This window comes from Agelaius phoeniceus, chromosome 5 (genome assembly GCF_051311805.1).
Source record: "Agelaius phoeniceus isolate bAgePho1 chromosome 5, bAgePho1.hap1, whole genome shotgun sequence".
NCBI classification, from domain to species: domain Eukaryota; kingdom Metazoa; phylum Chordata; class Aves; order Passeriformes; family Icteridae; genus Agelaius; species Agelaius phoeniceus.
In genome coordinates this window covers 50,909,897-50,935,624 of record NC_135269.1, presented here as the reverse complement: position 1 = coordinate 50,935,624, position 25,728 = coordinate 50,909,897, and the positions used below count along the sequence as shown (strand labels likewise).

Below are 25,728 nucleotides of genomic sequence, written 5' to 3'. Positions count from 1 at the left end.
GTATAAAGCTCTGGGATTATTGTGTTCAACTTGTATGGAATAAAAGCGTGTTCATGGGACCAACAAGAGAGAAAGTGAAAGGTATGGCTGTCAGGAGTTTAATGACTGGGGGCTGATCTCCAGTGAAATGCTGAAGATCTTGTCTCAGTGAATACTCAGTCGCTGAAGAATAATGAAGTAGTTTTGAGAGAGACAGAACTTTAGAACCTTGCACATATGCAGGACAGAGGACCTCAGCCCAGGCAGTGGCAAACCCAGAGAATGCAGAAAAGGTGGTCAACTGATTTTTGAAATAGTATATCTATACTGACTTAATAGCTCTGACACCTATCAGTTTTCCTGTCAATCACAGCAGACACTTGAAAATGCAGAGTTAATTTATTAATGCACATATTTATGCAGAAGCATGTTATCTTTTAAAAATATAATGTATATTTACTGTCACTGAAAAATCAGAATCAACACTCATATGCAGTGAAGCTCATAATAAATGAAATAAATCATACAAAATTAGGTGTGAGTGAAGAAATAACATGTGCAAAGGCTTGAAAGACTGAGCAGAGAGACTTTGAGGGAGCTGGCAGAACTGAAAACAGATCAGGAATTATCCATGTAGAAAATTAATATATCCTCTGATCAATTTCATACAGCTAAGCCAAGGGCTATTATTTATTTTCATGCAATTACTGTAGGTTCATTTTTCTAAATTAGTGCCTTAGATCTTACAATTATTTCAAAATGATGCCACCTTGAACCAATCACCCAAACTGCATTCCTGTTAGGCATAATCTCCCAGGAATGCAATCTAATGTTCACCCAGCCACCAGCAGCCAGCCACCTATTAAGATACAAAAATCCCAAGGTTGCTAATTTCTGTGTAGTGATTATTATTTCATTGCCATTAAAATAGGAAATCAATCTGAAATTTAAAATACCTTCTGTAAGATTTGTATAGTGCTGACCAATGTCCATAAGCATTTTCAAAGAATGAGGTAGATAAAAATCAAGTTCTCATGTGTGCATAGAACTAGAATTATGTTGGCAGTAAGTGCCAGGGTTATGCAAGATATTTTGTCCCAGCTTAGTATAATCCCTTTGAAAATCCAGATCCCTTAGAAACCTGAGAAAAGACTGTAGAGTCTACAGAGATGGAGATTTCTGTGCTATCAGGGTCACCTGAGACCCTCTGAAATGGGTTGGTGGGAACTCAGTTCTTCAGGCCATTCAGAGGAAATAGCTTTCTCTTAGCCAGTTAGTGGGAGCTAAATGAGAACTGCTGGAAGCATTTCAGTTCTTGTTTTCTGACTGCACAGAATGGACAGTGCATTCCTCAGGACAGACAGTCCTCCATTCCTGCACAGCCATGTTTAGCTCAGATGTCATTTACACAGGGGTGTCATCTTCTGATACTTTAGGAATGTCAGTTTTTAAGAGAAAGAAAGCGAAAGTACAAAGCACGAGATTTCATCTATCTCATCTGGTTTCAGAAAACATGGAAAGTGCTGAGGTTTCACACAGTGTTCTTGGCTCTGTTCTTGGGGGCAAAATGTCATTTTCCTGGTGCAAACTGCTTCAGCACCTAATGAAACTCCACTTGCCAGGATGCAGAAATAAGCTGATGACAAAACTATTAAAACTAATGAAGTATCAAAAGAACTCAAGGACTTTATTTTTGCTTTCCTCAAAGATCAAGTCTGGTTTTTGGTGCATGATGGATTCTATTGGGCATATCTATGGCTCTTTCAGGCACAATCACTTCTCAAGCCTCATTAATAACAGCTCTGTGAGCCAAATTCTCTCCTGATCCTCCCCAGAAACACATACTCTGTTGAGATTCCTTCAGCAGAGAAGCAAGACCAAATCTGCACATGAGCTCATACAAAATGATGGAGCAGTTCATGAAAAATGCTGATGACTGATCACGCCCTGCTGTTTTCTCCACAGAGTTCCATACAAAGCATTTGAAATATTTAATTTTGAAGCTCTTTGTTTCGCTCACAAGATCTGTGGAAATGGCAAACATCAGCAATGACCCACAAAAACATCAGCATCTGGGCTCTAGATAAAAAAGGCCAATACAACTGTCTTGGTAAAAAGGAGGGAAAGAAGCATTTGCTCCATGGGACTATTTATCAATCACATAAATATCTACTCTGTGACTTACTCCCTCTTTTCCAGCTTCATTTGGACTGAGCTATGTTTGTGCCTCTCAAGTGTGGAGCAGAGTGGATTAGCAGAATGGTTAACTAACCACACCTGATGATGCTGGCCCCAGAGCAGGATAGAGGCCATGGCACTGGCCTGAAAACATGTGAGCTGCCCTGGGGCCTGAGGTGGAAACCAGCTGTGTGGTTGATGTGTGGCACATGAGCTTACGTGAGTCTGATAACACTCCCAAAAAAATTCTATAGACTTCAGTCAAGAAAGCAGGACTACCAGTGTGAGGGAGAACAATCAGTCTACACTTCTGTTTGAACAGTGGATCACTGTAACTATTGCAGATTATTTTTTCTCAGACATAAGAAAAGAGATATATAGCAGTAAGATTGGTTCTTCAATTTTAAGCTCCATTTTAGTTGTACTTATGGTTTGAAGTGGGTGTGTTGAGCTGTTCAGTTAGGAATGCATCAGTCAAAAACCCATGAGACTGACTAAAAAGAGAAACTGAGTCCATGCAGAAGCAGCAGAGATATATAGCAAGTAACAAATAATACAAGAACCAGGAAACTGTGCAACATCCTTTTATATGAGTTACCTTTGCAGAAGGGTATGTTTGTTCATTTTTATTTCACCACTCCTGCAGTTCAGCATGTCCTTGGGTGGCCTTGCACTGGGAGCAGTGGTGGACAAGTGCCACCATGCAAACTGCTTTCCCCACAATTTGTATTCAGGCCTAAGTTTGAGTGACAGATGCTGACCTCACCATGAACCTTCTTGTTCCTGAGATCTAACAGTTAACATATCTTAAATACCTGGGAATGATATAAGCGTAAACTATTACCTCATGGAAATGGCAGCCACACTTCCCTTGCAGGAATTCTTTGTAGCGTCCCATGGTGATGACAAAGGTGTCAACCACTTCATAGCCCAAATTTTTTGCTGTATCCAGAATAATCAAGTTTTCATTCCACAAGTTTTGCACTTCTGCCTGCATTCCAGATAAAATGTTGCAATGTCTTGTCAGAAGGACTGTTTAAAGGTTATTGCATCATGGAAAAAATAGCAAAACTGCATTTTGAATGAGCAATTATATTATACTACAGACATGAATTACTATAAATTCACTCTTGAAAAAAGCTACTACTCCAAGACTGATGTATGGTTTTTTTCAGAAATTATAATTACTTTTCAGTTGATGTGCAGCTTCCTTTATAGGAAGATTTCATGATTGTTTAAAATATAATTTTTGGGTAATGGTTTTTAACATGTACTTCGCTAATATGAGGTGTAATTCAGAAAAAAATTCCAATGATAAAGTTTGTCTGTAACAAATGGTGAAAATGCTCCTTTAAAGAAAAATTCAGCTTCAAATCAAATTCATTGAGGCAGTTGCTTAGAAGGGACTATATGGCCATAGGTATCTTAAATATGGTTACACTGAAGAACAGATTATTGTTTCTGAATGTACTTCAGGAAGACCAAGAATAAAAAAAAAAGTTAACTATAAAGATGGCAAGGCAGTGGATTCAACGTGGCAGACAAAAGGCCTTTGAGAGCAGCTGGGTAATCCTGAAGCCTGGAGCATACAAACCACATGGGTAATTTGGCATATGATTCCAATATTGAAAGGGAAAAGAATGTTGGTTATGCACTGTAGCTGATTTCTGGAGTTTTGTAAATTTAATGAAGAAAAAGAAAAATTCTTAGGAAGCCTTTAATACTCTATCCTTGCCTCACATAGCCTGGATTGAAGCTCTTCATCCTACAACTGAACTTTGCTGGAAACTCTGATGGGAGCTATGAAAATGTTTCTTCATGTTGATGACAATAATTTCCTTACTTTATTCTATAGAGGTCCTCCAGGTAAGTTAAGAAAATTGTTTGAATGAATAAGAAGACCTTCAGTGGAGACAAGGCAGATAGGCAGTAGTAACAGGGCAGCCTCTGTAGCAAAGAGAAGGGTGAGAGTAGCAGGAAGTCACATGCTGAATACAGCAGTGTGTTATGGTTGCAAAGAGATGTGGGCACTAGTTCCCAGTGCTCAAGGAGTGCTGTATGGAATCTGTGAAAGGCAGTAATTTTCTCTTTTCAACACCTGGGAATAACTGGAGCATGACACACAGCACTGGTAGGCATCATTTACTCCATTCTGCCTTCCAGTGCTTCTCATCCATGCATTTTGTGTGTGTTCAATAGAGAATCACTGTCCAAGTTGTAAATAAAAATAGTGAATTGAGTGAGTTGCACAGTGCATTGAAATGAGCACATTTGTTACTCTGAGAGTCTTGGGTATGATTTAAACTGACTGTAACATCTCATTAACATGCAAATAACAGGTTGGATTCACTGGTACATTCCAGCTGCTCTGTAGTGTTCTGGCTTCACAGGTGGGTTAAGATAGATTTATTGAGTTGTGCAAGCCAGACAAGTGAATTGGATCCAGCAGTAACCACGGAGGAAGCCTGGGGAGGGCCTGTGTGCAATGTAGTATGAGGAGCAATCTGCTTATCCCCAGAATGATCTCTCAATTTTGGCACCAGGATTCATAGTGGAGCTTCTTCTGGTTCTTGGGACAGCTGACCACACATGGCATCTCAAATGGCTCTCTGATTGCAGCAGAATCCATGAAATAAGGAAATTGGTTTGAATCACTATCAAGCAGTATGAGCAAATACAAACATTAATCTGCCTTTGATCCACTTAGAATGTGTTCAGCAGACATAGCATATTTTGACCAGACAGCAAAATTAACAATGAAATGACAAGTCTTGCATGAAACTGCACTCAAAATGTACTGCAGCTTACCTGTGACAGAGAATGGATTCCATCCACTGGAAGGTGAAAGCCCATCCCTATGGATTTGACAATTACCAGGATATTTGATAGATTTTCCCTGTTTTGCAAATTAAAAAAAAAAAAACAACAAGGACACACTTTTTACTTAAGACACACATCAAAAGACAATGCATGTTTTATTTTTTTCAAAGTCACCTAAATGCCTATCAAAAAAACAAATGAAAAGTTTGTATTTAAATTTTTTTGTTGTTTCTCATAATTTACCATATCAAAAATTAGAATACCACCAAGTACATAGCATTACCTGCTCAACACCTTTTGGATAATTTGCAGGTGATTGGAATTAAGCCACTGAACACCACCTACAATTAATACAGTCTGGTCTGTGTTCTCCAGGGGACGTGATCTGAAACCCAGAAAAGAAAAACATCACATGTTGCTTTAAACAGATGGCAAACATTTTAACTATATTGCTTTGCATTTCACTGAACTGTATCTGGAACCCTGATCAGAGGCCTGATGTAATTTTCAGCTATTTTTTAACCACACAATATGATCTGTGCACCTTATGTTTTATTGTTTACTGAATTTAATTGTAAAACGTGTTAAACACATTTGTGAATAGAACAGTAATGCAAACAAGGGAGATACAGAGTTTGTGCAGTACCTCTGCAGCAGCTGTTCCAGTGCTTTTTCAAAAGTTGGTCTCTGGTTTGCATTCATCCAGAACTGGGGGTAGTAGGAGTAACTGATAAATGTTTTCCCCTCATTGATATTGTGATAACATTTAATATCATGAGTCTTCTGCCATTCCTGAAGAGTCTGATTCACTCTTTCAATTAGATAATACATCATCCCTCTGTTAGTTGAGTCACCTATAAAAAGAATCTTCAGATGGAAAAGGTATGACTTAGAAGTTGTACAGTACAGAAACCAAAAGCAGGGAAAAGAATACAGCTTGTTGGGAGGTTTTTAATGCTTCTTGTAATGTTCCAGAAATATCTTTGTGAACAGCCAGTACCCTGGCATCTTAATATTAAATTTGTCCTTTAGCAAAATCTGTGTGATTTGATTAATAAAAAGCTTAATTATGTATATTAAATACAAAAAGTACAGGTCATAGATGGCTATAGCTGCAAAATTAGCCCTGCATCTTTCATCCTTGGTGATAATTTCTTTTGCTTAAGTTTATATTTACTTCTAATTGCTAGTACACAATTGCTCTCATCATTGCTTGCAGCTTCCTGACTTTTTTTCCTACAGTTTTTCATGTGGTTTGCTCCTGCAAGGTGAGTATTGGTCTCCTATAAATGGGATTCATTAGAATTTGCACCAAACTAGCACACACACACCCCCACACCCACACACCCCATGAAGGATGCAGCTGCTGCCTTATTTGTAGAGAGATGGTCCTTCTGCAGGTTCAAAGGGGAAAGAAAAGGGGGTTATTTGGGTGGAGGATAATCTGAATGGAGTCCTGGCATGTGTGATGTGACCACCAGAAAGCATCATGGCCTGAAGGGAGTTAGAAATCCTGACAGATGTATGTTAAGTATAGCAGTCTCTGCTCAGCTACCCTGAACTTGCAAATGAATAAAGTCAAATTTGGGTTTGCTCCTACTCTTTCTGTAGATTCTCTGAAAAAACAAACATCTCTGTAGGGGGAGACCACAGAACCTGAAGTTTTGTGGGAATTTTCTTTTAATGCTATTGCCCTATTTTGAGTGGATAGGACCAGCATTTCCTTCTGATGAAGTAGGTAATAGAAGTCCAAAGAGTAGGAGAACCCAGGTTCACTGTAGTTTGCCAATGAAACTGTGTGCAGAATCAATTACCCCAATCAGCTCAGACAGAAATCCACAATGAGGAGCAAACATGTAAAACTGGGATTAAGAAACCCCACAGAGCCATCACAGAGTAACAGCCCTGTTCTCCTACCTCCTCTGGCACTCAGATTGTTGGCATCCTGCAAGTTGGGATTTTGTTGTTTCATTTCTTAATTTGATTTGAGTTTGATGTTTTACCACTTCCACCTTGAATATTTGATTATGCAAATAAAATTCAGACTGCACAAGATGACATGTTTAAGAATATATTTCCAAAGTTCTTTTTAGAGATTTTATGTGGTACAGGCATTTGGGACTACAATTATCTAACACATCTATCTATTCCCTTCAGGAATGTCATAGTTTTGAAAACTGATTCCACTTCCCACTATTAACCTATTGTGATTAAAAACAAGGAACAACAGGATACCAATGATACTTCCCACAAAAGAGAAGGAATTTCAGATGAACCTACCCTCATCTGATGTTAGGGGAAAGAACAGGCACAAGAATGCCTTCAACTTCCCATGACTTGCCTGCCCATTGTGGGCTGCAGAGAAGCCCTTGCTAGATTACATGTGGTAGCAAACAAATTAAAACTAGCACTGAGCTCACAGAGGCTCTTCTAACTCCTGTCCTGGACCTCTCAAAGCCTCTTCATAGAGGAAATTCTTAAACAGCTACTGTTCATGTTTGTATTGCACAAGCATTGCTCTCACACGCAAGGGGATTTCCAGCTTTTCACATTGTGTCAGAAGAAGCCTCTTTAAACAAGCATAACATGACTCACAGAAGTCAAGGATCCCTGGATCCATGGAAGGACTGATTGGATATCCTCTTTCCCTCTCTGACAGACACACACATGCATAAAATTATTTACAATTAGAAAGACAGTCCCTGCTTAAAATATGTCCTAATTCTAAAGTACGTTAACTTGAGGTTTTAAGCAACAGTTTTTTTAGGTTGCAAAATCTCTTGAATCTCCAGCCTGCCTATATCCATGACAATTTAATCTCCATTTCATAAGCCCATCACTGGAGTATCTTGATGCATATCTATTTAAACAGCAGTTCTCAGATATTTGTAGGCAAGGACATCATGAGCTTGTAATGTGGGTGAGAACATTTCTGCAAAAACCCAACACATCATTAGCAGAATAACAAACAGGCCATACCAAGTTACACACATTCAGCGGTTGGTAGAACATACAAGACTGCTTCTCTTCTAGTATCATGTGACAAAATTTTGTTATCATAGCACATGGGAATTGCAAAGAAGCATATTCAGTAATTAATTGCACAAAACTGGTAGATGGGATGTTTTTATCTCATTCTAGTGTGACTAGAATTCTCATAACTGTTTTCTCCTAACTATATTTGAACTAATCTCACCTACTACTGATTTAAAATAGCAGGACAACTTCCATGGGAAATAAAGAAGAAAAGAACCATGGCCAGTGTCAATGAACAGGATGAACAGGTGTCTTTTTTGCCAACATTGTGCATTCACTAGCAGGTGAGGTATGAAGAGTAATGCCAAACATTTCCTAAGTCTCAAACACTGCAGAGCATCAAAGATTAAGATCTCTTTCCCACTTTCTTTTTGTTATGTCAAAATTAGAGCAAAACACATACGCACATCCCAATCCACACTATTACATGATTTAGCATTTTAGGGCTTTGCAATTTTCCTATACCTACATAGGTACAAACAATGGACCCATGAATGAATTTTCAAGTCTTCCCTGGATACCTTTTTGGCCAGGTCTGGAGATGGAAGGGCACTATGTGCAGTCATTTAGTAAACCCCTACCAGAAGAAACTTAAGATCATGTCTTAAAGGGGCAGCTCTAGTCTGGAAATGCCGTGATGCTGGGCACCATATGGAAATATCAGGTGGGCCATAGCATATTACTGTTGTTGTTGTCCTGATGTTCTGAGATTGTGAAATAGGTGACAGAAGTCAGAGCAGATTCCTTTGGAACTAGATGAAACAGACAGCTGTTAAGGCCCTCACATACTTCTTCAAATACCATCACAAGACTGATGAGATTGCACTCAGCCTATTTCCAAATCAGGAATGAGAAAGACAGAAATACCACTCTGGGTAAAATACAGGTTGTACCACTAGGGAAATTAACCTAGACTTTTAGAAACAGTCAAGAATAGTCAAGACAGAGAATAGTCAAGACTTGCTGCAAGTGGGAAAGAAAGAAAGAAATGAGCCAAAGTGGACTTGTAGTTGTACAGAAAGACAGATCAAAAGGGGAGGTCATCCTTAAAGATGTCAGTCAATTAGAGTAATCAGATTAGCTTACAGTCATGAAGTCTTTAATTGTTCAAGTAGGTATGAGCCATATCAGGACTGTAACACTGGCATCAGAAAAATTTGTTTAATTCTGTCTTCCACAGTGAAATCACAGTTTTTTTGAAAGATATGACAACTAGGAGTGCAGTATGTGAAAGCTATGGTCCCTGCCCTCCAGCTCTGAGACAGAGGTCTGAAGTCTGCAGTCATCCTCTGGAGACTGTGTGCTGGGATTTTGAAGGGAATGCTCTCTCATAAACCTAAAGAAGATCTCAGATAGAAAGATAGGTGTGGATTTCTTGAAATTTGATGCACCCCAGGCTGGTGGATGCTTAGCACATCATCAGCACATCTGCATTCACACTGCATCCATTCATTAAGATTTGGTCTGTATCCAACCATCTGCTTATAACCATTGGTTCAACCACGACATGAGATGTGAAAATCCTGGAAAAAAACCCAAATTCTTCTTTTTCTTCTCCTCAAAAGAAAAAAAAAAATTGGAGTGAACAAAGAGGAAATCTGTAGGTAATCCTACCCTCTTTTCAAACTGCCCTTGGGCAGAGCTGGCCAAATACATTTTGTTATGGTATGCAGGCCATCAGAAAGCATCTTTCAAAGCCCACCTTTTGCAAGTCAGCTTCATTTTTAGCAAATGCTTGGAAGACTCAAAGGCTAAAATAAGTGTTTAGCCTGAGGAAGAAAACCTATGTCCTTCAACTAACCCAAGAGTTCTGATGAATTAAAATAATCTCTCAATGTAATTGAACGTATGGTAACTAAAACCACATTAATTTCTATACATTTACAATGAACTCATTGTAGTTTCATGTCCCATGTAGTATTCAATATGTTCCAGGGATGGTTCTGTATTTATCTCTATGATAATAATGAGGAATTTGATGGTTTAGGTGTGTAGAGTAAGCCATCTCTCTCTTTTTACAAGTCTGGCACAAGACTTAGTCATGTACTGTTCAAGTTGATGGGGCAGTTGTCTGCAGGATGACTAAATGATCAAAGATAAGGTTATAATTTTACCATACAAAGAACAACACTTCCACACAGACAGATGTTTTCACTGTCTTGTTGCAAATATTTCATGTGAAAAATTCCATTATAGCTTAAAGGAAAGATTGTGTAAGCATAGTGGAATTCACTTCTTAACCAGACTTATCATTAAAAATTAACCACACTTGGGAAATTTAAACACCTGTAAGTTCAAAACACTACTTAACTCTAAAATATTATTAAGAAATCATAAGTTAAAATTCCTGTTTTAACAGCTGAATTTTAAGTACTTCAGCAAATATTGCCTTTTCATATTTCCTGTTCTTAATTACACATGACTCAATGGTATTTTATTATAAGACTAAACTCTGGTTAGTATTTCTCAATGATAAGCAAAATATATATCCCTTCAGCTATTGAGACCAGCTTTCTATATACTGCTAATTGGATAAATAATAACCTGTTAGAACCCATTTTTAAAAGTACAAAATCAATCTTGTACAAAAATCAAAGCATTATCCTAATACATTTGTATATGTATTACAGTAAAAAGTCATTAATCACACCTACAGAGAATTTTGTTAAGCCAACATAATACAGATAAAATATTTTATTATGATATTTAATATTTTATTATGAAGAACAATTTATTTGATTCAATTAGGACATGTATATGGAATTCCCTAAGAATGAGACAGTCAGCATCTCATGACTCTTAAAGTGGAAGAGAAAAAAGACTACTGATATTAAAAGTGGACTGAAAGAAAATCTACTCAGCCAGAACAACCTTAACCACAGCACTTCAATATTTTCCTGTTTACTATGTATGAAATACAAACATATGACTGACTATTCTTGCTAACACATCATAAAGCAAAAAAGGCCTCATTAAACTGTTTCTGTGCATGAACATATTTTCTCATGTCTCCATCACCTTGACTATTATTGTTTCACTACAGGTGGTCTTATGTGTTTATGAAACCAAATGTCCTTGTTTTGGGTGGGATAGAATTAATTTTCTTCCTGGTAGCTGGTACAGTGCTGTGGTTTGGATTCAGGATAAGAACAATGTTGGTAACACACTGAGGGTTTTGCTGTTGCTGGGCAGCACTCACTGAGGGACTTTTCAGCTTCTCCTTCTTCCCCGCCAGAGAGGAGAATGCCACGGGAAGCTGGGAGTGGACAGAGCCAGGACAGCTGACCCCAGCTGGCCAAAGGAATATTTCAAACCATATGGCATCATGCTAAACATTAAAAATGGGGGGAATTGGTTGGGGGGCAGCAGCTGTGCTCTGGGATGGGATGAGATGGGCATCAGTCAGTGGGTGTTGAGAAATTGCACTGTGCATTACTTTGCGTAATTATTATTATTATTATTATTACTACTACTACTACTATTTTCCCTTCCTCTTCCATTCTACTAAAACTGTCTTTTTCTGAACTCACAAGTTTTATCTGTTTTCTGATTGTCTCTCTTATCCCTGTGGGCAAGTGAGTGAACAGCTGTGTGATGTTCAGCTGCCTGCCAGGTTAAACCAAAACACACAGAAACAACTTAGTTCAAACAGTTTTATATGCACACAATCTAAAATAGCAGTTAATGATGATGTGAAATCAATTGGAACTCAGCAAGGGAAATGTATTTCAGTTACAGAGAAAGATTATAAAGCTCAGATGAGCTTTGGAAAACAAAAAAATTTTAATATAATAAATAAAAGCGGCCTGGAGTTAGAAATTAAATTAGAAAGCATTTTTGAAGGCTTAATTATGATGCAGGTAGGAAAGAAGTGCTCTGTTTGGGTGACCATAAATATATTTCAGGAATATTGACAAATAAATACAAGAAATTAGTGATCAAGAGAAATCTGTTGCCTTTTAACATTGTTCTATGAAACACGAGAAAAATAGAAAGGTTGCACTTAAAGACACACTTGATCTTCCATATTCTGCATTTTAGTCAAAAAGAGCATCCACTTTACATCTTAATTCATCACTTGCTGAAGTGAACACAAGTCAGGAACACAGCATAGCACTGGTTAATTGTTGCATGTTTCCCTTCACATTCATTAAAAGTAGAAATATAAGTAGGCTTTTTTTCATATTTTTTTTCTCCCTTATAAAACTAATAGAGAAGCACATGGAAACAGCCTCCAGATAACAAAGTTGAAATCTGACAATGGCTATTTAAATTAAAGGACATAATCACAGACTTATGCTGTTTGTGTCCTAGCATGATCATAGAATCATGGAATGGTTTGGGTTGGAAGGGACCTTAAAGATCATCTAGTTCCAATCCCCCGATGTGTGCAGAGAACCTTCCAGTAGTCCAGGTTGCTCGGAACCCCATCCAGCCTGGATATGAGGATGGCAAGTTCACAGCTTCTCTGGGCAACCTCTGCCAGAGCCTCCCAATCCTTAGAGTAAAGCATTTCTTCCTGATATCTAAACCTACCCTCTTTCAGCTCAAAGCCCCCTTGCCCTATCACTACTTGCCCTTGTAAAAAGGTCCCTCTCTGTCTCTCTACTAGATTCCTTTCAGATACTGGAAGGCTGCTCTAAAGTCTCTCCAGAGCCTTCTCTACTCCAGACTAAACAGCCCCAACTCTCAGTCTGTCTTCATAGGAGAGGTACTCCAGCCCAGTGATCCACTCATGGGCCCTCCTCTGCGCTCATTCCAACAGTCAGCATTTTTCTTTTTTGCTGAGGACCCCAGAGCTGGACACAGGTCTCCAGGCAGGGTCTCAGCAGAGCAGAGGGTGAAAATCACTTTATTCAGCCTGCTGCCCACACTGCTTGTGATGCAGCCCAGGGCACAGCTGGCTTTCTGTGCTGTGAGTGCACACTACTGCGTTGTGTTTTTTGTCCACAAACATCCCTAAGTCTTCTCACCAGGGCTGCTTTCAGTCCATTCTCTGCCCAGCTTGTATTTGTGATTGGATTGCCCCAACACAGGTGCAGGACCTTGCACTTGGCCTTGTTGAACTTCATGAGGTTCACAGAGGCCCCCCTCTCAAGCCTGTCAAGGTCCCTCGGGTGGCATCCCTTCTCTTCAGCAAGTCAACTGTACCACACAGCTTGGTGCTGTCAGCAAACCTGCTGAGGGTGCACTCGATTACTCTGTCCATGCCAACAGCAAAGATGTCCTGTGTAAGGGATTTCTAACTCCAGAGACCAAAGATATACAAGCTGAATATTCAAAATTCCTGAATAGAGAGGCACATGGGTTAGTTGAGCCCATTTTGAGTGGACACATGAATGAGTTCTGTTGTTCTTAGCTAACTTCAACAAACAATGTAAATCAAACATTCCAGATCACCCCAATGTCCTCACTTGGGTTAATGATTTTTGCCCTTTCATTTGGCACTCATGCTTTTTTTTGACATCTGCTTTTGTTTCCAGCACTGAAACCTTCTGCTTATTTTATTATGGAAAATATGATATCTTCAGTTTGAGACGCCAGTGATCTCAGTAGTACTTAGAGACAAGGTATATAATAAATCAAAACTAAAATCACAATTGAGAATATCTAAATATTTATAGATGGTTATGAAAATTTCTTTTAAAATTATCATGTATTTGTTCACAAGAATTCTATCTTCCTACTGCTCAATAGCTCCATTATAAAAGGTCCAGGTTGCTTAAACCTATATAACACAAAGTCTTTTTCAGTGAGCAAATGAAAAAAAATCTTTTTCTACTACATCGCTTGGGCAGTGTAAAGTAATTCCAAAGTCTGACTTATCAAAGGCAGAATCAGGAAGATTCTGCCCAGAAGGGAACAATTTTTATTTCATCTGACTTTGGTAGGAAGAAAGCTTCTCTTAGTTTTTGAGTTGTATTGACACAAAGGAGTTGATCCAGGTTCTACACCTATTCATTTGGCAAAAGAAGAAAAAATGCTATTGCAAAATTTCAGACAAAACTAAAATCACTACAGAGTTATGACAAAAATAACATCTGAGAGAAAGAGATAGGAGAAATATATCAAAAGGGGAACATGCTTTGGAGTGATGACTTTAAAAGAATAAACCAATTCAATGTACATCTGTGCAAAGGTAACAGAGGCAATTCAGCAGATTTCTACAGCAGCAAAGGTTATCAGACAGTGTCAGGAGACTTCTGTAAAAGATGCAGAATGGGAAACAAGTGCTATTAGTTACAGAGATTTTTCTCAAGGTGTTAATGAAGCTCACTTAGGATCTGGCTGTCATCTGACACTAGAATAGATCAGTGACCTCAGAGAGTTAGAACATAATGAGATTTGAATTAAGAAATTAAGCTTCACAGACACTCATTTCATTTACTTGATTTTAATAAACCCTTTACAAATGCTGTCCTGCTTTTGACACTCATGAATATGAGTGGTCAGATTTGGGATGTGGAAATGTCAGCAAATCCTCTCAGCAATACCCTGGCAATCCACTTCCACAGTGGCATATTGTTCCTCTGCTGTCCTTCGATTGCCCAACCAAAGGGTGGTTGCTTGTCAAAGCAGCTTGATGTCCATGGAAATTAAGGACCAAAGCAAAGCAATTAAATTCTTGAACATTTTTTTTTCTGTGGTTAATCCAGAAAAGCTTGTTTTGTACATGAGGAACAGATGGAGCTTCTTCTCTGTCATAAAAAGCAATATTTTTTTGAAAAATATTCTAGGAGTAACTTGCAGCTCTATAGTAACAGAGAAGACCACAGGCAGAAATAAAGCAAAATAACAGTAAAGTACCTTGTGTAGGGCAAGAAATTTATCAGAAATTAAGGAGAAAATGTTAATTGAAAGACTATTGGTTTGTATTTGTCTATATGGAAATGCTCTTGGATTTTATCAAAATCCCACTTTTAGTAACTATTTTCTTACCTAGGCAATACACTTTAAAGAACTTTATAACAATTAATTACTTACTTTCTGGATACTTGTATCCTCAGTAAGGTACCTGAGCCTCAGATCAGAGCTCTCTCTCAACAGTATAACAGTCATAGCATGCTTATTAAGGAGACCTTGTATTTCCAAGCAATCACTTTAGAAGCTTCACTAAAAGAAAAGAATGTGCAAGAAGACTTGGTAAGATTAGTGTGCACAAGCAATGCCATGCATTAGGTATGCAGCAGAAGAAAACCAACTTGCATGTGAGACAAAACTCTGACAACAATGCAAATATATCCTCCATTTTCTGTCCTTGTGTACTCACTGCAGCTCTGACTGGTAATCACACACACCATAGGTCTTGAAACTCCAGTGGTGTGACCTAAGGTCCTCTGAAACGGCAGCAGACAACTGTGTCTGCATATGAGGCTAAATTAGGAGTACCGCTGGTTTTCATCCCTGTGAACTTTTCACCCAAATATCTCTCTAGTTAAAAAGGGATTTTTGTCACATATCAATCTTGAAAATGTTTTGAAAGCTTCAGGACACCAAATACCCAGGTAAATAAGAATGAATGAGAATGCAAAGGCTGGTACATACCCTTCTGCCCTCCACGCAGCGCTGGAGCTCGGGCTTGGCCAGCACAGAGTGTCGGCAGCCGTGGGGCTGCCACGTTATTGCTCTCCAGTCACAGGTCCTGTTGTCAGAGCAGCTCAGGCAAGGGACAATCCATTGCCCTGGAAAACAGCAATGAATGTCAGCACCTCCTCTGTATTCTTCTGAGTGGTTTTATTACACAGGAAGCAAGATATTTTTGGATATTTTACTCATATATGAGTAAAAAAACCTCATAAGGGAGTTCCCCCTAAATTAAATGCCCTCCAACCCTTTGAAGAGACTATTTCCTGTCACTGTGTTACGCTCTTTTCATTTAGTTAGGGTGGGAGTCTTTTCCTTTCCCTGAAAGAGCTGCAAATGCTCAAATTTGACAGCCATTTGTGGGTTCATTTCTCACTCAATGTTGCCCTTCTTGTAGCAGCTTGTCCTTTTTTAACAGAAGGGATATGAGAAAGAGAAAGTGGGTGAGGAGATTGAATGCAAAAAAAAAATATTCACATTCAGACATATCTGAAGATTAATTCTCATTTACAATGAAATATCTGAAGGTTGGATATATGGTTGAGAGCAACTGATATAAAAATGAAGCAAGATTAAAACTTTCCTTCCAAAACACTATTTCTTTTTAATTTTTGAGAATCCAGAGGACTGTCCCAGACTACACAAATACATTTCAGAAAATGACAGTAAAGTGCAATTAATAACATATGTGACTTATTAGAACCTGTTCTTATTTACAAAAATGATTTTGAAGATTAGGAGCACAAAGTGATCAGTGGGTTTTAGTAATCCCTTATCTAAAGTTAAATGGTTTTGTTATTTTGATTTTCTAAAACTATTTCTTTGCAAAATCCTGCTAGAAGCTTGCAGGATTTAATTTCTGAAGGAAGACAGAAAAACTTTTGAGTTGCCTTTGTATTCAAATGAACAAAAGAAACTATTTTTCTAGATCTTATAAGTACACAGTGCTGACAGCATCTCCCAGTGCCTATGTAACTGCCAGCAAAACCTTCTTTTGTTCATATTAAAGGCATTACACAAAGAGGAGTGCAGAGGCCTAAGGTCCTTGTGTCAGTGCGATTGGGCCTTTCTACCTCAGATGGGTTTCTCACTGCAGCCCAGAAAACAGACGCAAAATCAAATACTTGGAGATCAGACTGGCCTTAGAATCTGTCCCCACGACCACTACCAGGCAGCTGTGTCTGATGGGTTGCTGCTGCACAGGAAGCCACAGCCAAGAAACCCAAGGCTGCCTTTTGATATTTCACCTGGCCAGGGACTGAGGGGAAGGCTCAGCAAAGAAACCCTGGAGGATCCTCATGGTCTTGGGAGAGTCAGCTGCTACCTCAGGAGCAAAAGAATTTCCAGGAGGCAGCCTGTGCTTCTACTTAGGCAAAAGTCCAAGTGACTATGTTTTGGAAAGTAGCATGGTGAGTAATCTTACCAGATAAAGAAGTCCTTCTAAATAAAATTGAGATTATTTTTGTATGGGAGCCCCCACTGGTACATCTAAGGGACAAATACATCCCACAGTGCCACAACCATGCAATACCAATTTCTATGTACCCTGCAGAGCTGCCCCTATTCTGCCCTGAGCAGAACATACACCACCCTCAGATGCACTTGTTGATTTGGAGAAAACTATAGCAGACTGAACCTAACCAAGACCCTGGACACTGGCTTTGAGCATGCTGTGGTTCAGTGAGAATAACCCAGCTTTGCCTGTTCCCATGGGCATGGGTGCCTTGTGGAGGCTGTGCTGGGCAAGCAGTCCAGTTCACAGCATGGACAGAGGAAGGAGGGACACTTGGGACTATGGTGGGAGGGTGCAAGCAGGAAGATAGAGATATCCCATGCTTCTTGCTCAGAGGAGTTTCAAACTTGCGTTTTCTGCATCCTAATCACACAGTGGAAGGAAATATTCCCCACTCAATTAAGCACCACTTTAAAGTTCAAAATTCATTAGGACAGGAAAATAGCATGCTTGTAACCTGGTAATTTTTGTATGACAAGAGAGATCTGAACTTTGGTCCCTAAGAGAGATCCTATGTAGAATTTTTATCAAAGGGTTAAATTGAATCTTTATCTGAAGTTACAAAGTGGATAATCAGGTTCTGAAGCAGGGAGTTCTCTTCCAAATTAATACCCTCCTCTGCTGGAACCCCAGAGGCTGAATTTAGGCAATTTCTCTTGCTGTAGCCTCCCAGTGCTGGCTGTTGTGAGTCCCTTACTCATGCTGACCCTCCCTGGGCTTTGAGGTCCCTTGCTCCAGGCTGTGGCCTCCTGGCCACCACTGGGGCCAGGAATACTTTGACCCTCCAAAATTTCTATTGCCACTTGTGGATCTTGCTGTTGGCTCCCACTTTGCAATCCATGACTGAATGGTCATTCCCAGCTTCACAGCAGTCTCATGAGGAAATAAAAGAGTACCAGGTCCCCAATAACCCAGCAATAGGTACCATGCCAACACTTTTTACTGCTTTGTATCTTTTGACTAACAGAGCAGGGACAGAATGGTTGGCTGGTTTGGAGTCCGGACTCAGACCCTGCCACTACTGTAGAGGTCTTAATAAATAATCTGAGTGATGTTTCAGATAGTGACCTATATTTTAAAATTATATGAAAACTCAGTATTTTTTTCCTGATGTTGTAATTTTTCTTTCAACCCAAATATATAAAAGTTCTGGCAATGTCTAAAACATATGAGATTCCTCATCTTATGGAATTTTCTTTTAAAAATCCCATACTTTTACGAACTGATTTGGTTTAAGCTAATAAACTAGAAAAGTAGAACTATATAAAATGAATTTTGAGGAGCCAAGATATCTGAATAATAAAAGTTTAAACCTTGGCAACTGAAGGTGATAAGTAACTTTTCAAAAGCTTCTTTTAAATAGTTTGGTTTATGTTCAATAGCTCCCTAGGTATATTAATGAAAAACATAGATCAGTTTTTGGCATAGGCTAAAGCTTAGTGGCAAATTTAAAAAAATTTGAGAACATGGATATATGGAGATAAATTAGTATTTTTAGGAAGCACTAGCATTTAATGTTAACAGAATAATTCCTGGTTTTGTATTTACATAGGTGTTTTAATGATGCATGAAAATTTATACATTTTAAATCCAACTATTATGAACTTTTCCTGTTGCAATTTCCCAACAATTGGTCAATGCATTTTTAACCTTCAAAAATAGGACTGTGTTAGAAGATAAAATGAATCGCATAAAAAAGAAGACAACATTAAAAAATTGCAAACAATATTAGTTTGGAAAATAGGCTTATTTTCTATAGCAATTTTAAGTTGCTCTTACCCACTTATATAAGTCAGCAGCACATAATGCAGCTCTCAGCACCATTTCAATCAGGCAGCATTTTGTGGTGCTTCTGGCAAGAGTGTTAACACTGGCTCTATCAGGCAAGGGCAGGTTTACCAACAATTAAGTGAATGAGAGCAAGAGAAACACATTGTTAGTTTCATCACAAATTAAAAATTGGCATAATCAAACTTTTATGAAAACCTGTAGGTAGGAGGTTTCCACAGGAAGGGTGAAAGCTGGATTTTTGGCTCATTAGAGTAGTTATCAGTTGCGTACATAAATCTTCTGCTTAAGATATGAGATTAAACATTGCCAGTACTCCCTAAATCTGTTCTCATAAAATGGCATGAAAAGAAATATACTTTCAAAATAATTAGTTAGGATTGCTTACTTTCCATTTTAAAAATATTAGCCTAAAATCAAAAGTTTTAACCAATAAGAGCTGTATACTTAATTTGATAGTTTTGCTTTTTCTTTCAGCCTCTTTCATTTATCCTTTTACATTGTCATAGCCACAATTAAACATATTTTGCTTTCAAATTTAAAATCAAGACTTTTCTATAGTGCCAAAAAATTATCACTGTAAAGAGAAAATACTATTCTAGCTTGGTAATTCAAAGTCTAAATATTTAACCTACACTGATGCTAATTTTTTGATTTATGACTGCTTTACTTTTGTATTTGGTGTTTATTTGGTACCCAAAGATCTTCAAAGAGCTTTTTCTCTGAGAATAGGCTATGGAAGTAGTTTTCTTTTTGTTCTAGCTGTATTTTTTTCTTTTGACAGAATAAATAGCTTTAGGCCTATGGACTTACATCCAAACTGAGATTTACTCCTTGTAACCAAGGGACTCATTCATTTATTTGGACATCAACTTATGTTTCTGCTGGATCCAAATCCAGACAGCTGTTGAATGTAGAGAAAGATCACACAGAATTATTTTAAACTAGATACATTTGTAGGAAAAATGGAAAGTGGGATATAATTAAAACATATGCATCACAGCAACAGAAAATTAGAAGTGAATCTGTGATATCTTACACACCAGATTTTGTTACTGCTACAAACCACATTTCTACAGAGTGTAGTAACCTGATTCACCTGCAGGAATTTAGCACAAGTTGGGTTCTCATGGTCTCTTTTAGTTCTCTTCCTCTCTTTCCCTCTGAGAAGTCAAACACAGTTAATGTCTGCTGACTTCTGTATTATTGGTAATGCAACAATATTGAACAAAGAGCTAATTTTGATATGATAGCCTGGTTCAAACCAGATGTGAATCAAAGGAGAACTTCTGAAAGAAAGAAGATTTTTTGGTAGATAAATCATAATTTCATTCCGTGATGTAAAATGAAGGAAAGACACTTCCTCTGTTGTATATTCCAATTTGAATTTATTGATTATAAGAGGGACAGAGAGAGAGAGAGAGAGAAATTGTATAAATTAAGTGTATATTTGTTAACGTGCTGAGCTTCCTTTAAAGAACAGTGCCATGGTGACTAAGAGAGAAGGAAGTCACTTCTGTGTTTGGCTGGACCCGAAATTACTGTCTCTGCTCTACATCAAAGGATTAGAAATGAGTCATGAAACCCTGATTGTACTGAACCATAAAGCAGCCTTCTAAATTTTAGCATTAATGTCAGAAGAAGTAAGGTGATATCTTTATCTCTGCTGCTCCACCTCAGCCTCTGTACATAGCTTGAGGACATTGTATGACATCTACTTCTGCAGAATTTTTGAGTTATCTTCTGAGGGGAAATGACATGGCTTGGCTTCTATGAAAATGTAACTTATTTAAGAAATATTAGTGCTTTAGCAGGGAATTTGCCATTTGGCATTCTTCATTGCCAGGATTGGTACATCATTTGGCTGCTACAAATTTGGAATGATCAGTTCAATTTATTGTGCATAGGTTAGTGCATGTCCACAGGAAAGAGTTAATACTGTTTCTAGTTTTTCTTTGAAAAGTGCATGAGTTAATTTTCAGAAAAAAAGGGGGATAAAATACGAACCTTTTGTGTCTCCAGCTTCACAGGTCTTAAACACTGTCTGTGAAATTGCTGCGAGGTATTCATGAGAGAGAGGCTGCAAGCCACAGGACTCCTCTGGGCGAATTTTGGAACCACAGTCCTGAAATAAATAGAATCTGTGAAAATGACAGCACTGTGCCCATCCATATCACCTTGAAATCCTCTTCAAGAGTAAAAAATTTATTTGGGATAGTTTTGCAATTAGTTCATCCTTAGCTCTTCAATATATAGTTTAATATGAAATTTAGAATCCTATTTCCATTCAGACAAAGGTTTTGCAATAAATTATCCCAATCCACAGTAAACATACAAGATACTACATTTGCTAAAGATATAAGAAAATTTATTAAGGCAAACAGATACCTTTCATGTAACATCATGTTGTCTCTACATATTATATAATCTCTACCTATTCGCCCTTAGGAATTTTGTATGCCTATTTGTAGTCATATGGGATTCATTTCTGTGATGAAATGCCCCAAAATAGCTTCAGGAGATACAGGTGCTTAAAGGAAAAAAAATCTATTTTCTAAAATGGTACAAAAATTAATTTCACACCTGTTGCATAGTATCATTCACTGTTGCCATGATAATATGCTACATCTAAGATCCTGTGCCTAAATTACACCAATGAGCAAAAGACAATTAAGTCCTAATAGAGACAAGGTACTGACAGTAGAATATGTGCCATTGCACACAGTAATATGAACACATCTTGGAATTTTGAAAATACTGGTGGTTCTTGATTATGCAATCAAAAGGCAATGTCTCACAATTATTCTGATCTCATTGAAGTCCATGGTGGTGAAAAAAAATTAGAAGAAAAAAATCTTCCCAGGGGCTTCAGAGGTTTATGGTCGTATTTGTGCATAAATAAGCCATAAAACAGTGGTTATATGTGGATTGTCCTGTACTCTGCTTAATCTCTCTAACTAGGGAAACCTGTAATGACAAAATGAATGGCACAGTATCTTCCAGTATTAAACTGTGTTTTGGAGTCTCTAGCTGTTAAATATAGCTATTTAACAGTATAACTTCAACTAACATTAACATCAGAAAGTTCCTACCTTGCAGTAAAACAATTTGCACAGGACTTCACAAGAGAGACCCAAATTCTTGAATGTGTTGCCATTGCCCTCAACATAGTGCCATAAAATGACAGGGATTTCCTTGTTCATTCTGCCCAGGGTATGTGTTTAAGCAAACAAAATTTTATTTTAATTGCATTTATTGGGCAATACCACTAACAACAATTTTGTGTGGCTGGGTTTTTGCTAATTACAACCAACATGCAGGAACTATGTAACTGATTCCCTTTGACTTTGGTGTGCAAAGGACACAGCTTGCATTTAATTTTTAATTCACATCTAAACTGTCATGTCATGAGAGATCGTGAATCACTGAACAAGACTTATTTGTTTAATTTTTACCTTTGTAGGAGACCATCACTGACATATTTATTACAATATGCAAAATGAATCTGTGGCAGCTACAGATTTACTGCAGCTCCATAAATATATGGCACACTGAGGGTTTTTCTAAATGCATGTAGATTTTTTTTATTGTTTTCTTCCGGTGCTGTGGCAACATGACATCCTTTCCTTGCCCAAAGATGAAACATCTTGTGATCTTAAGTATGTTTACAAAAGATACTCATGGCAAAGATGAGAGCCAGACATGTAAACTTAAATGATAGTTGTTGCTCTGTGTCTGCTCTTCCTGCCAACCTTCATTGTTAGAAGGGAGACATAAAAAGGCCCTTGTAATTTCTGGATTAGAATCAAAAGAAAAGTTCCCTTACATTATGTACTTTAGTGACTATAAGATTGGTGTGGCTTTTTGCTAGTAAACTTCCTTTTATCTTTATGGAAGATTTTCTGGGCACTAGCAAATAAAAGAGGAATAAAGCTTTCTTCTGTACATCTACATAGCTTTTAAACAACATCAGTTAATACTTAGAGAGTGAACATTTCTGGAGTCCATCTACTGTGTGAAATGACAATTTCCTTGTCTCTTTCAGATCACACTATAGTGAACCTGATTCTTCATAATGTTTTAGTGTTTAAGAATGAAACAGATGAAACAGATTTACAAGGCTGTTACACTACTGAGTTTTCTCAGTTCTTACCTTCAAATTATTTGGGGCTATTAGTTCATGGTATTTAATTTATTTATAGTCTGGGTGCCTAATTTAATAAGAATTTTGTTTGTTTAGTTCACCTTTGAATAACCAATAACTATATTTCCTCTCAGTTATGTACTTATGCATATACATATACATACATAGCTTTGATCAGACATATAAAAATAGTAAAAAAAAAATCATAACTGTACAGTTTCAAAATTACACAGGTAGAGACAGAGAGAGAAATGAACAAAGCATTATAAAGCCGACCCACACTCATGCAACTGATGTAATGGGATGAATGTTGTACAGTGAAGACCATTGTACATGCAGTGATAGTTCAGATTCAGAAATCTAATTTAACCATTAATGGATTTTTAATTGTTGTGGTACCTTTTTCACCACCTCCACCTTAATGAAAAATGATTACTCTGAAACTGCAGTAAAATAAAAGAAGGCAAGAAGCCCTTGACTTTCCTGAGAGAAGTCATACCATTAGGGAAAAAATGTCCATCTGTGTTCATTTTAACAGTTGGTGCTCCAGCAGTGACAAAGCACCGTAACTAAAATAAAGTTACTTTTAACATCTACACCTGCTGCTACCTATCAGCTCAAGAAGGCATTTTTAAGTACAAAGGAAGGCTTTTCAATACTTTTATGGAATAATCCAACTCTGTTCATTCACAGCTGTGGCTAAAACCATAATTTTTGGTGGAAGTAGACCTTTGTTAATGAATTGAGTGCTTTGGAAACTCCCACCCAGAATGCCTGCATACAGGCTCTACAGTCAGCTACTCAGTAAAAGACCTTCTGTCATTTATATGAAAACCCCTAACAATCAATGGGAGTGGTGGGCTCAATGCTGAAAAACAGGCAATTTCTGCTTTAGTACTCATCTCTGAAATTCTACCCAGCCCAGACCACTGAAGACTACCCCTACCAGTCTAATAAGGGATCAGTATATCAGAATGTTTTAAACAAAATAACAAGAGAAATATAACTAAGATCACAGGAATTTGTTTTAGTGTTGCATACAAGCAATATGTAGCTAAAATCCTGCATCTTTTTAACATCCAGAACCCATGCATGGGTGAGAGCTGGTGGATCAGATAAACCGCACTGAGTGTTCTTGGTAAAGAAGGTGTGAGACCCCTCCAGGCGTCAGTTCTGACCCTGCGGTCTCTCGGCCAGCCTTGCCCATCAACCTGGCAGGTCACCCAGCCACCTCCTGCAGGCACTGCAGCCCTGCCTCCTCTCAGGGTGTGCCAGGGCTGTCTCACTCCTTTTGACTGCACTTTAGACATGGCAGAATAAAGCTCCATGTGAAAGAGCTAATTTAGAGCTCTTTTCTGCTGGTCTTTGTAGGCTCACTGACTGAACTTTATTGGATCTGCTTCTATTTAAGCTGACCTGAGTTTCTCATGAAATTCTTTCATGTTTCTTTAGTGCATCTTTTTTTACTATTTCACACATGACTAAAAATGAATGAAAAGTTATTAAAATGATGCTATGGAAGGACTTCTAATAAAATTAGTCAAAGAGTGAGCTCATGAAATAGGGAAAATGTATCACATTGCTAGGGAATAAATTGTGGACAGATGGATTAGTTCCATTCTATCAACTTTCTTAATAAAGTTAAGGAATAAATGCAGGAACAACTGAAACTTCTGTGTGTGCACAATAGGTCTAGAGACCTGTCATAAGGAGAGGCATTCTATCAAGAATTTCAGTTCTCTACTGCTGTTGGATGGGAAACGATGACTATAATTAGCCATCAAGCACTGTCTAGGACATGCATAAAGGCATTGTCTAATCAAAAGACAAACAAAGCCATTAAACAGAGAATATAGGATTAATGGGATGACCTCATGGAGTAACATGTCCTCGTGCTGCAGTTAATTTTTAAAGCACAGAAACTGTATTTCATACTACCACAGTATTTTCATCAGGAACCTAGTAAGTTCTATCTGCAAATATGGGATAATAGTGACCCCAAAGACTGTCACAAATAACACATTAAAAGACTATGAGATGTTCATTTACACACAGATCTGGAAGGGACCATAAAAAAACTATAGAAAAGGGGTCTGGGCACTCCTGGGTGGAAAAATGCAGTGCACAGACATCAGTAGGAGATCAGGAATGATACGAAAAGCTGAGATACTGGTCATGTTGTCAGGGCATCAGAGAAGAGTTTGATATATGGATAAAGTACAACCATCAGTCTTAATTGATTTTAAGTTCTTAATTGTGCTATTCATGCTGTTACTATAATATTATTGTTTCTTAAGAATAGCATACCCTAAATTGCATGATATTTTTCATTCCCAAATTTCTGCATATAAAATTTCTTTGAGAATAATGTCACATGCTTTAACCAGTGACTGAAGATTGTCATAATTACAGAGTACCTTTACTAACTGCTAAAAAATTTTGAAAATCCCAGTAGATGCCTTTCCACAAAGACTTAAAGCACTCGCTATTTATATGGACAAATAAATTTCATCCTGATAATACAGCAGATGCAGTGTCTTCCTCTGCACTCAGAATGCTAACCTCAAAGAAAGCTATGAAACTGTTTCAAGAAAATATTACAAGTTCCATAACACTAGTTTAGTATCTTTTATGTGCATGGGGAATAGAAAAGAATCCTTTTAATCTATGAAGGATTTTGATTCAA

General features: G+C 37.9%; 1 protein-coding gene across 1 annotated transcript in view; it reads right to left on the bottom strand.

Annotated features, from left to right (window-relative positions):
* Positions 1–25,728, bottom strand: part of CPED1 (cadherin like and PC-esterase domain containing 1) — a 143,812-nt gene that overhangs the window by 3,668 nt on the left and 114,416 nt on the right. The window contains exons 17-22 of the mRNA XM_054632090.2: positions 20,906–21,023; positions 15,559–15,695; positions 5,624–5,844; positions 5,261–5,362; positions 4,966–5,053; positions 3,002–3,148 (exon numbers count right to left, since the gene is read on the bottom strand). Coding sequence (XP_054488065.2) covers positions 3,002–3,148; positions 4,966–5,053; positions 5,261–5,362; positions 5,624–5,844; positions 15,559–15,695; positions 20,906–21,023 — 813 coding nt within the window. The remainder of the gene's footprint in view (positions 1–3,001; positions 3,149–4,965; positions 5,054–5,260; positions 5,363–5,623; positions 5,845–15,558; positions 15,696–20,905; positions 21,024–25,728) is intronic.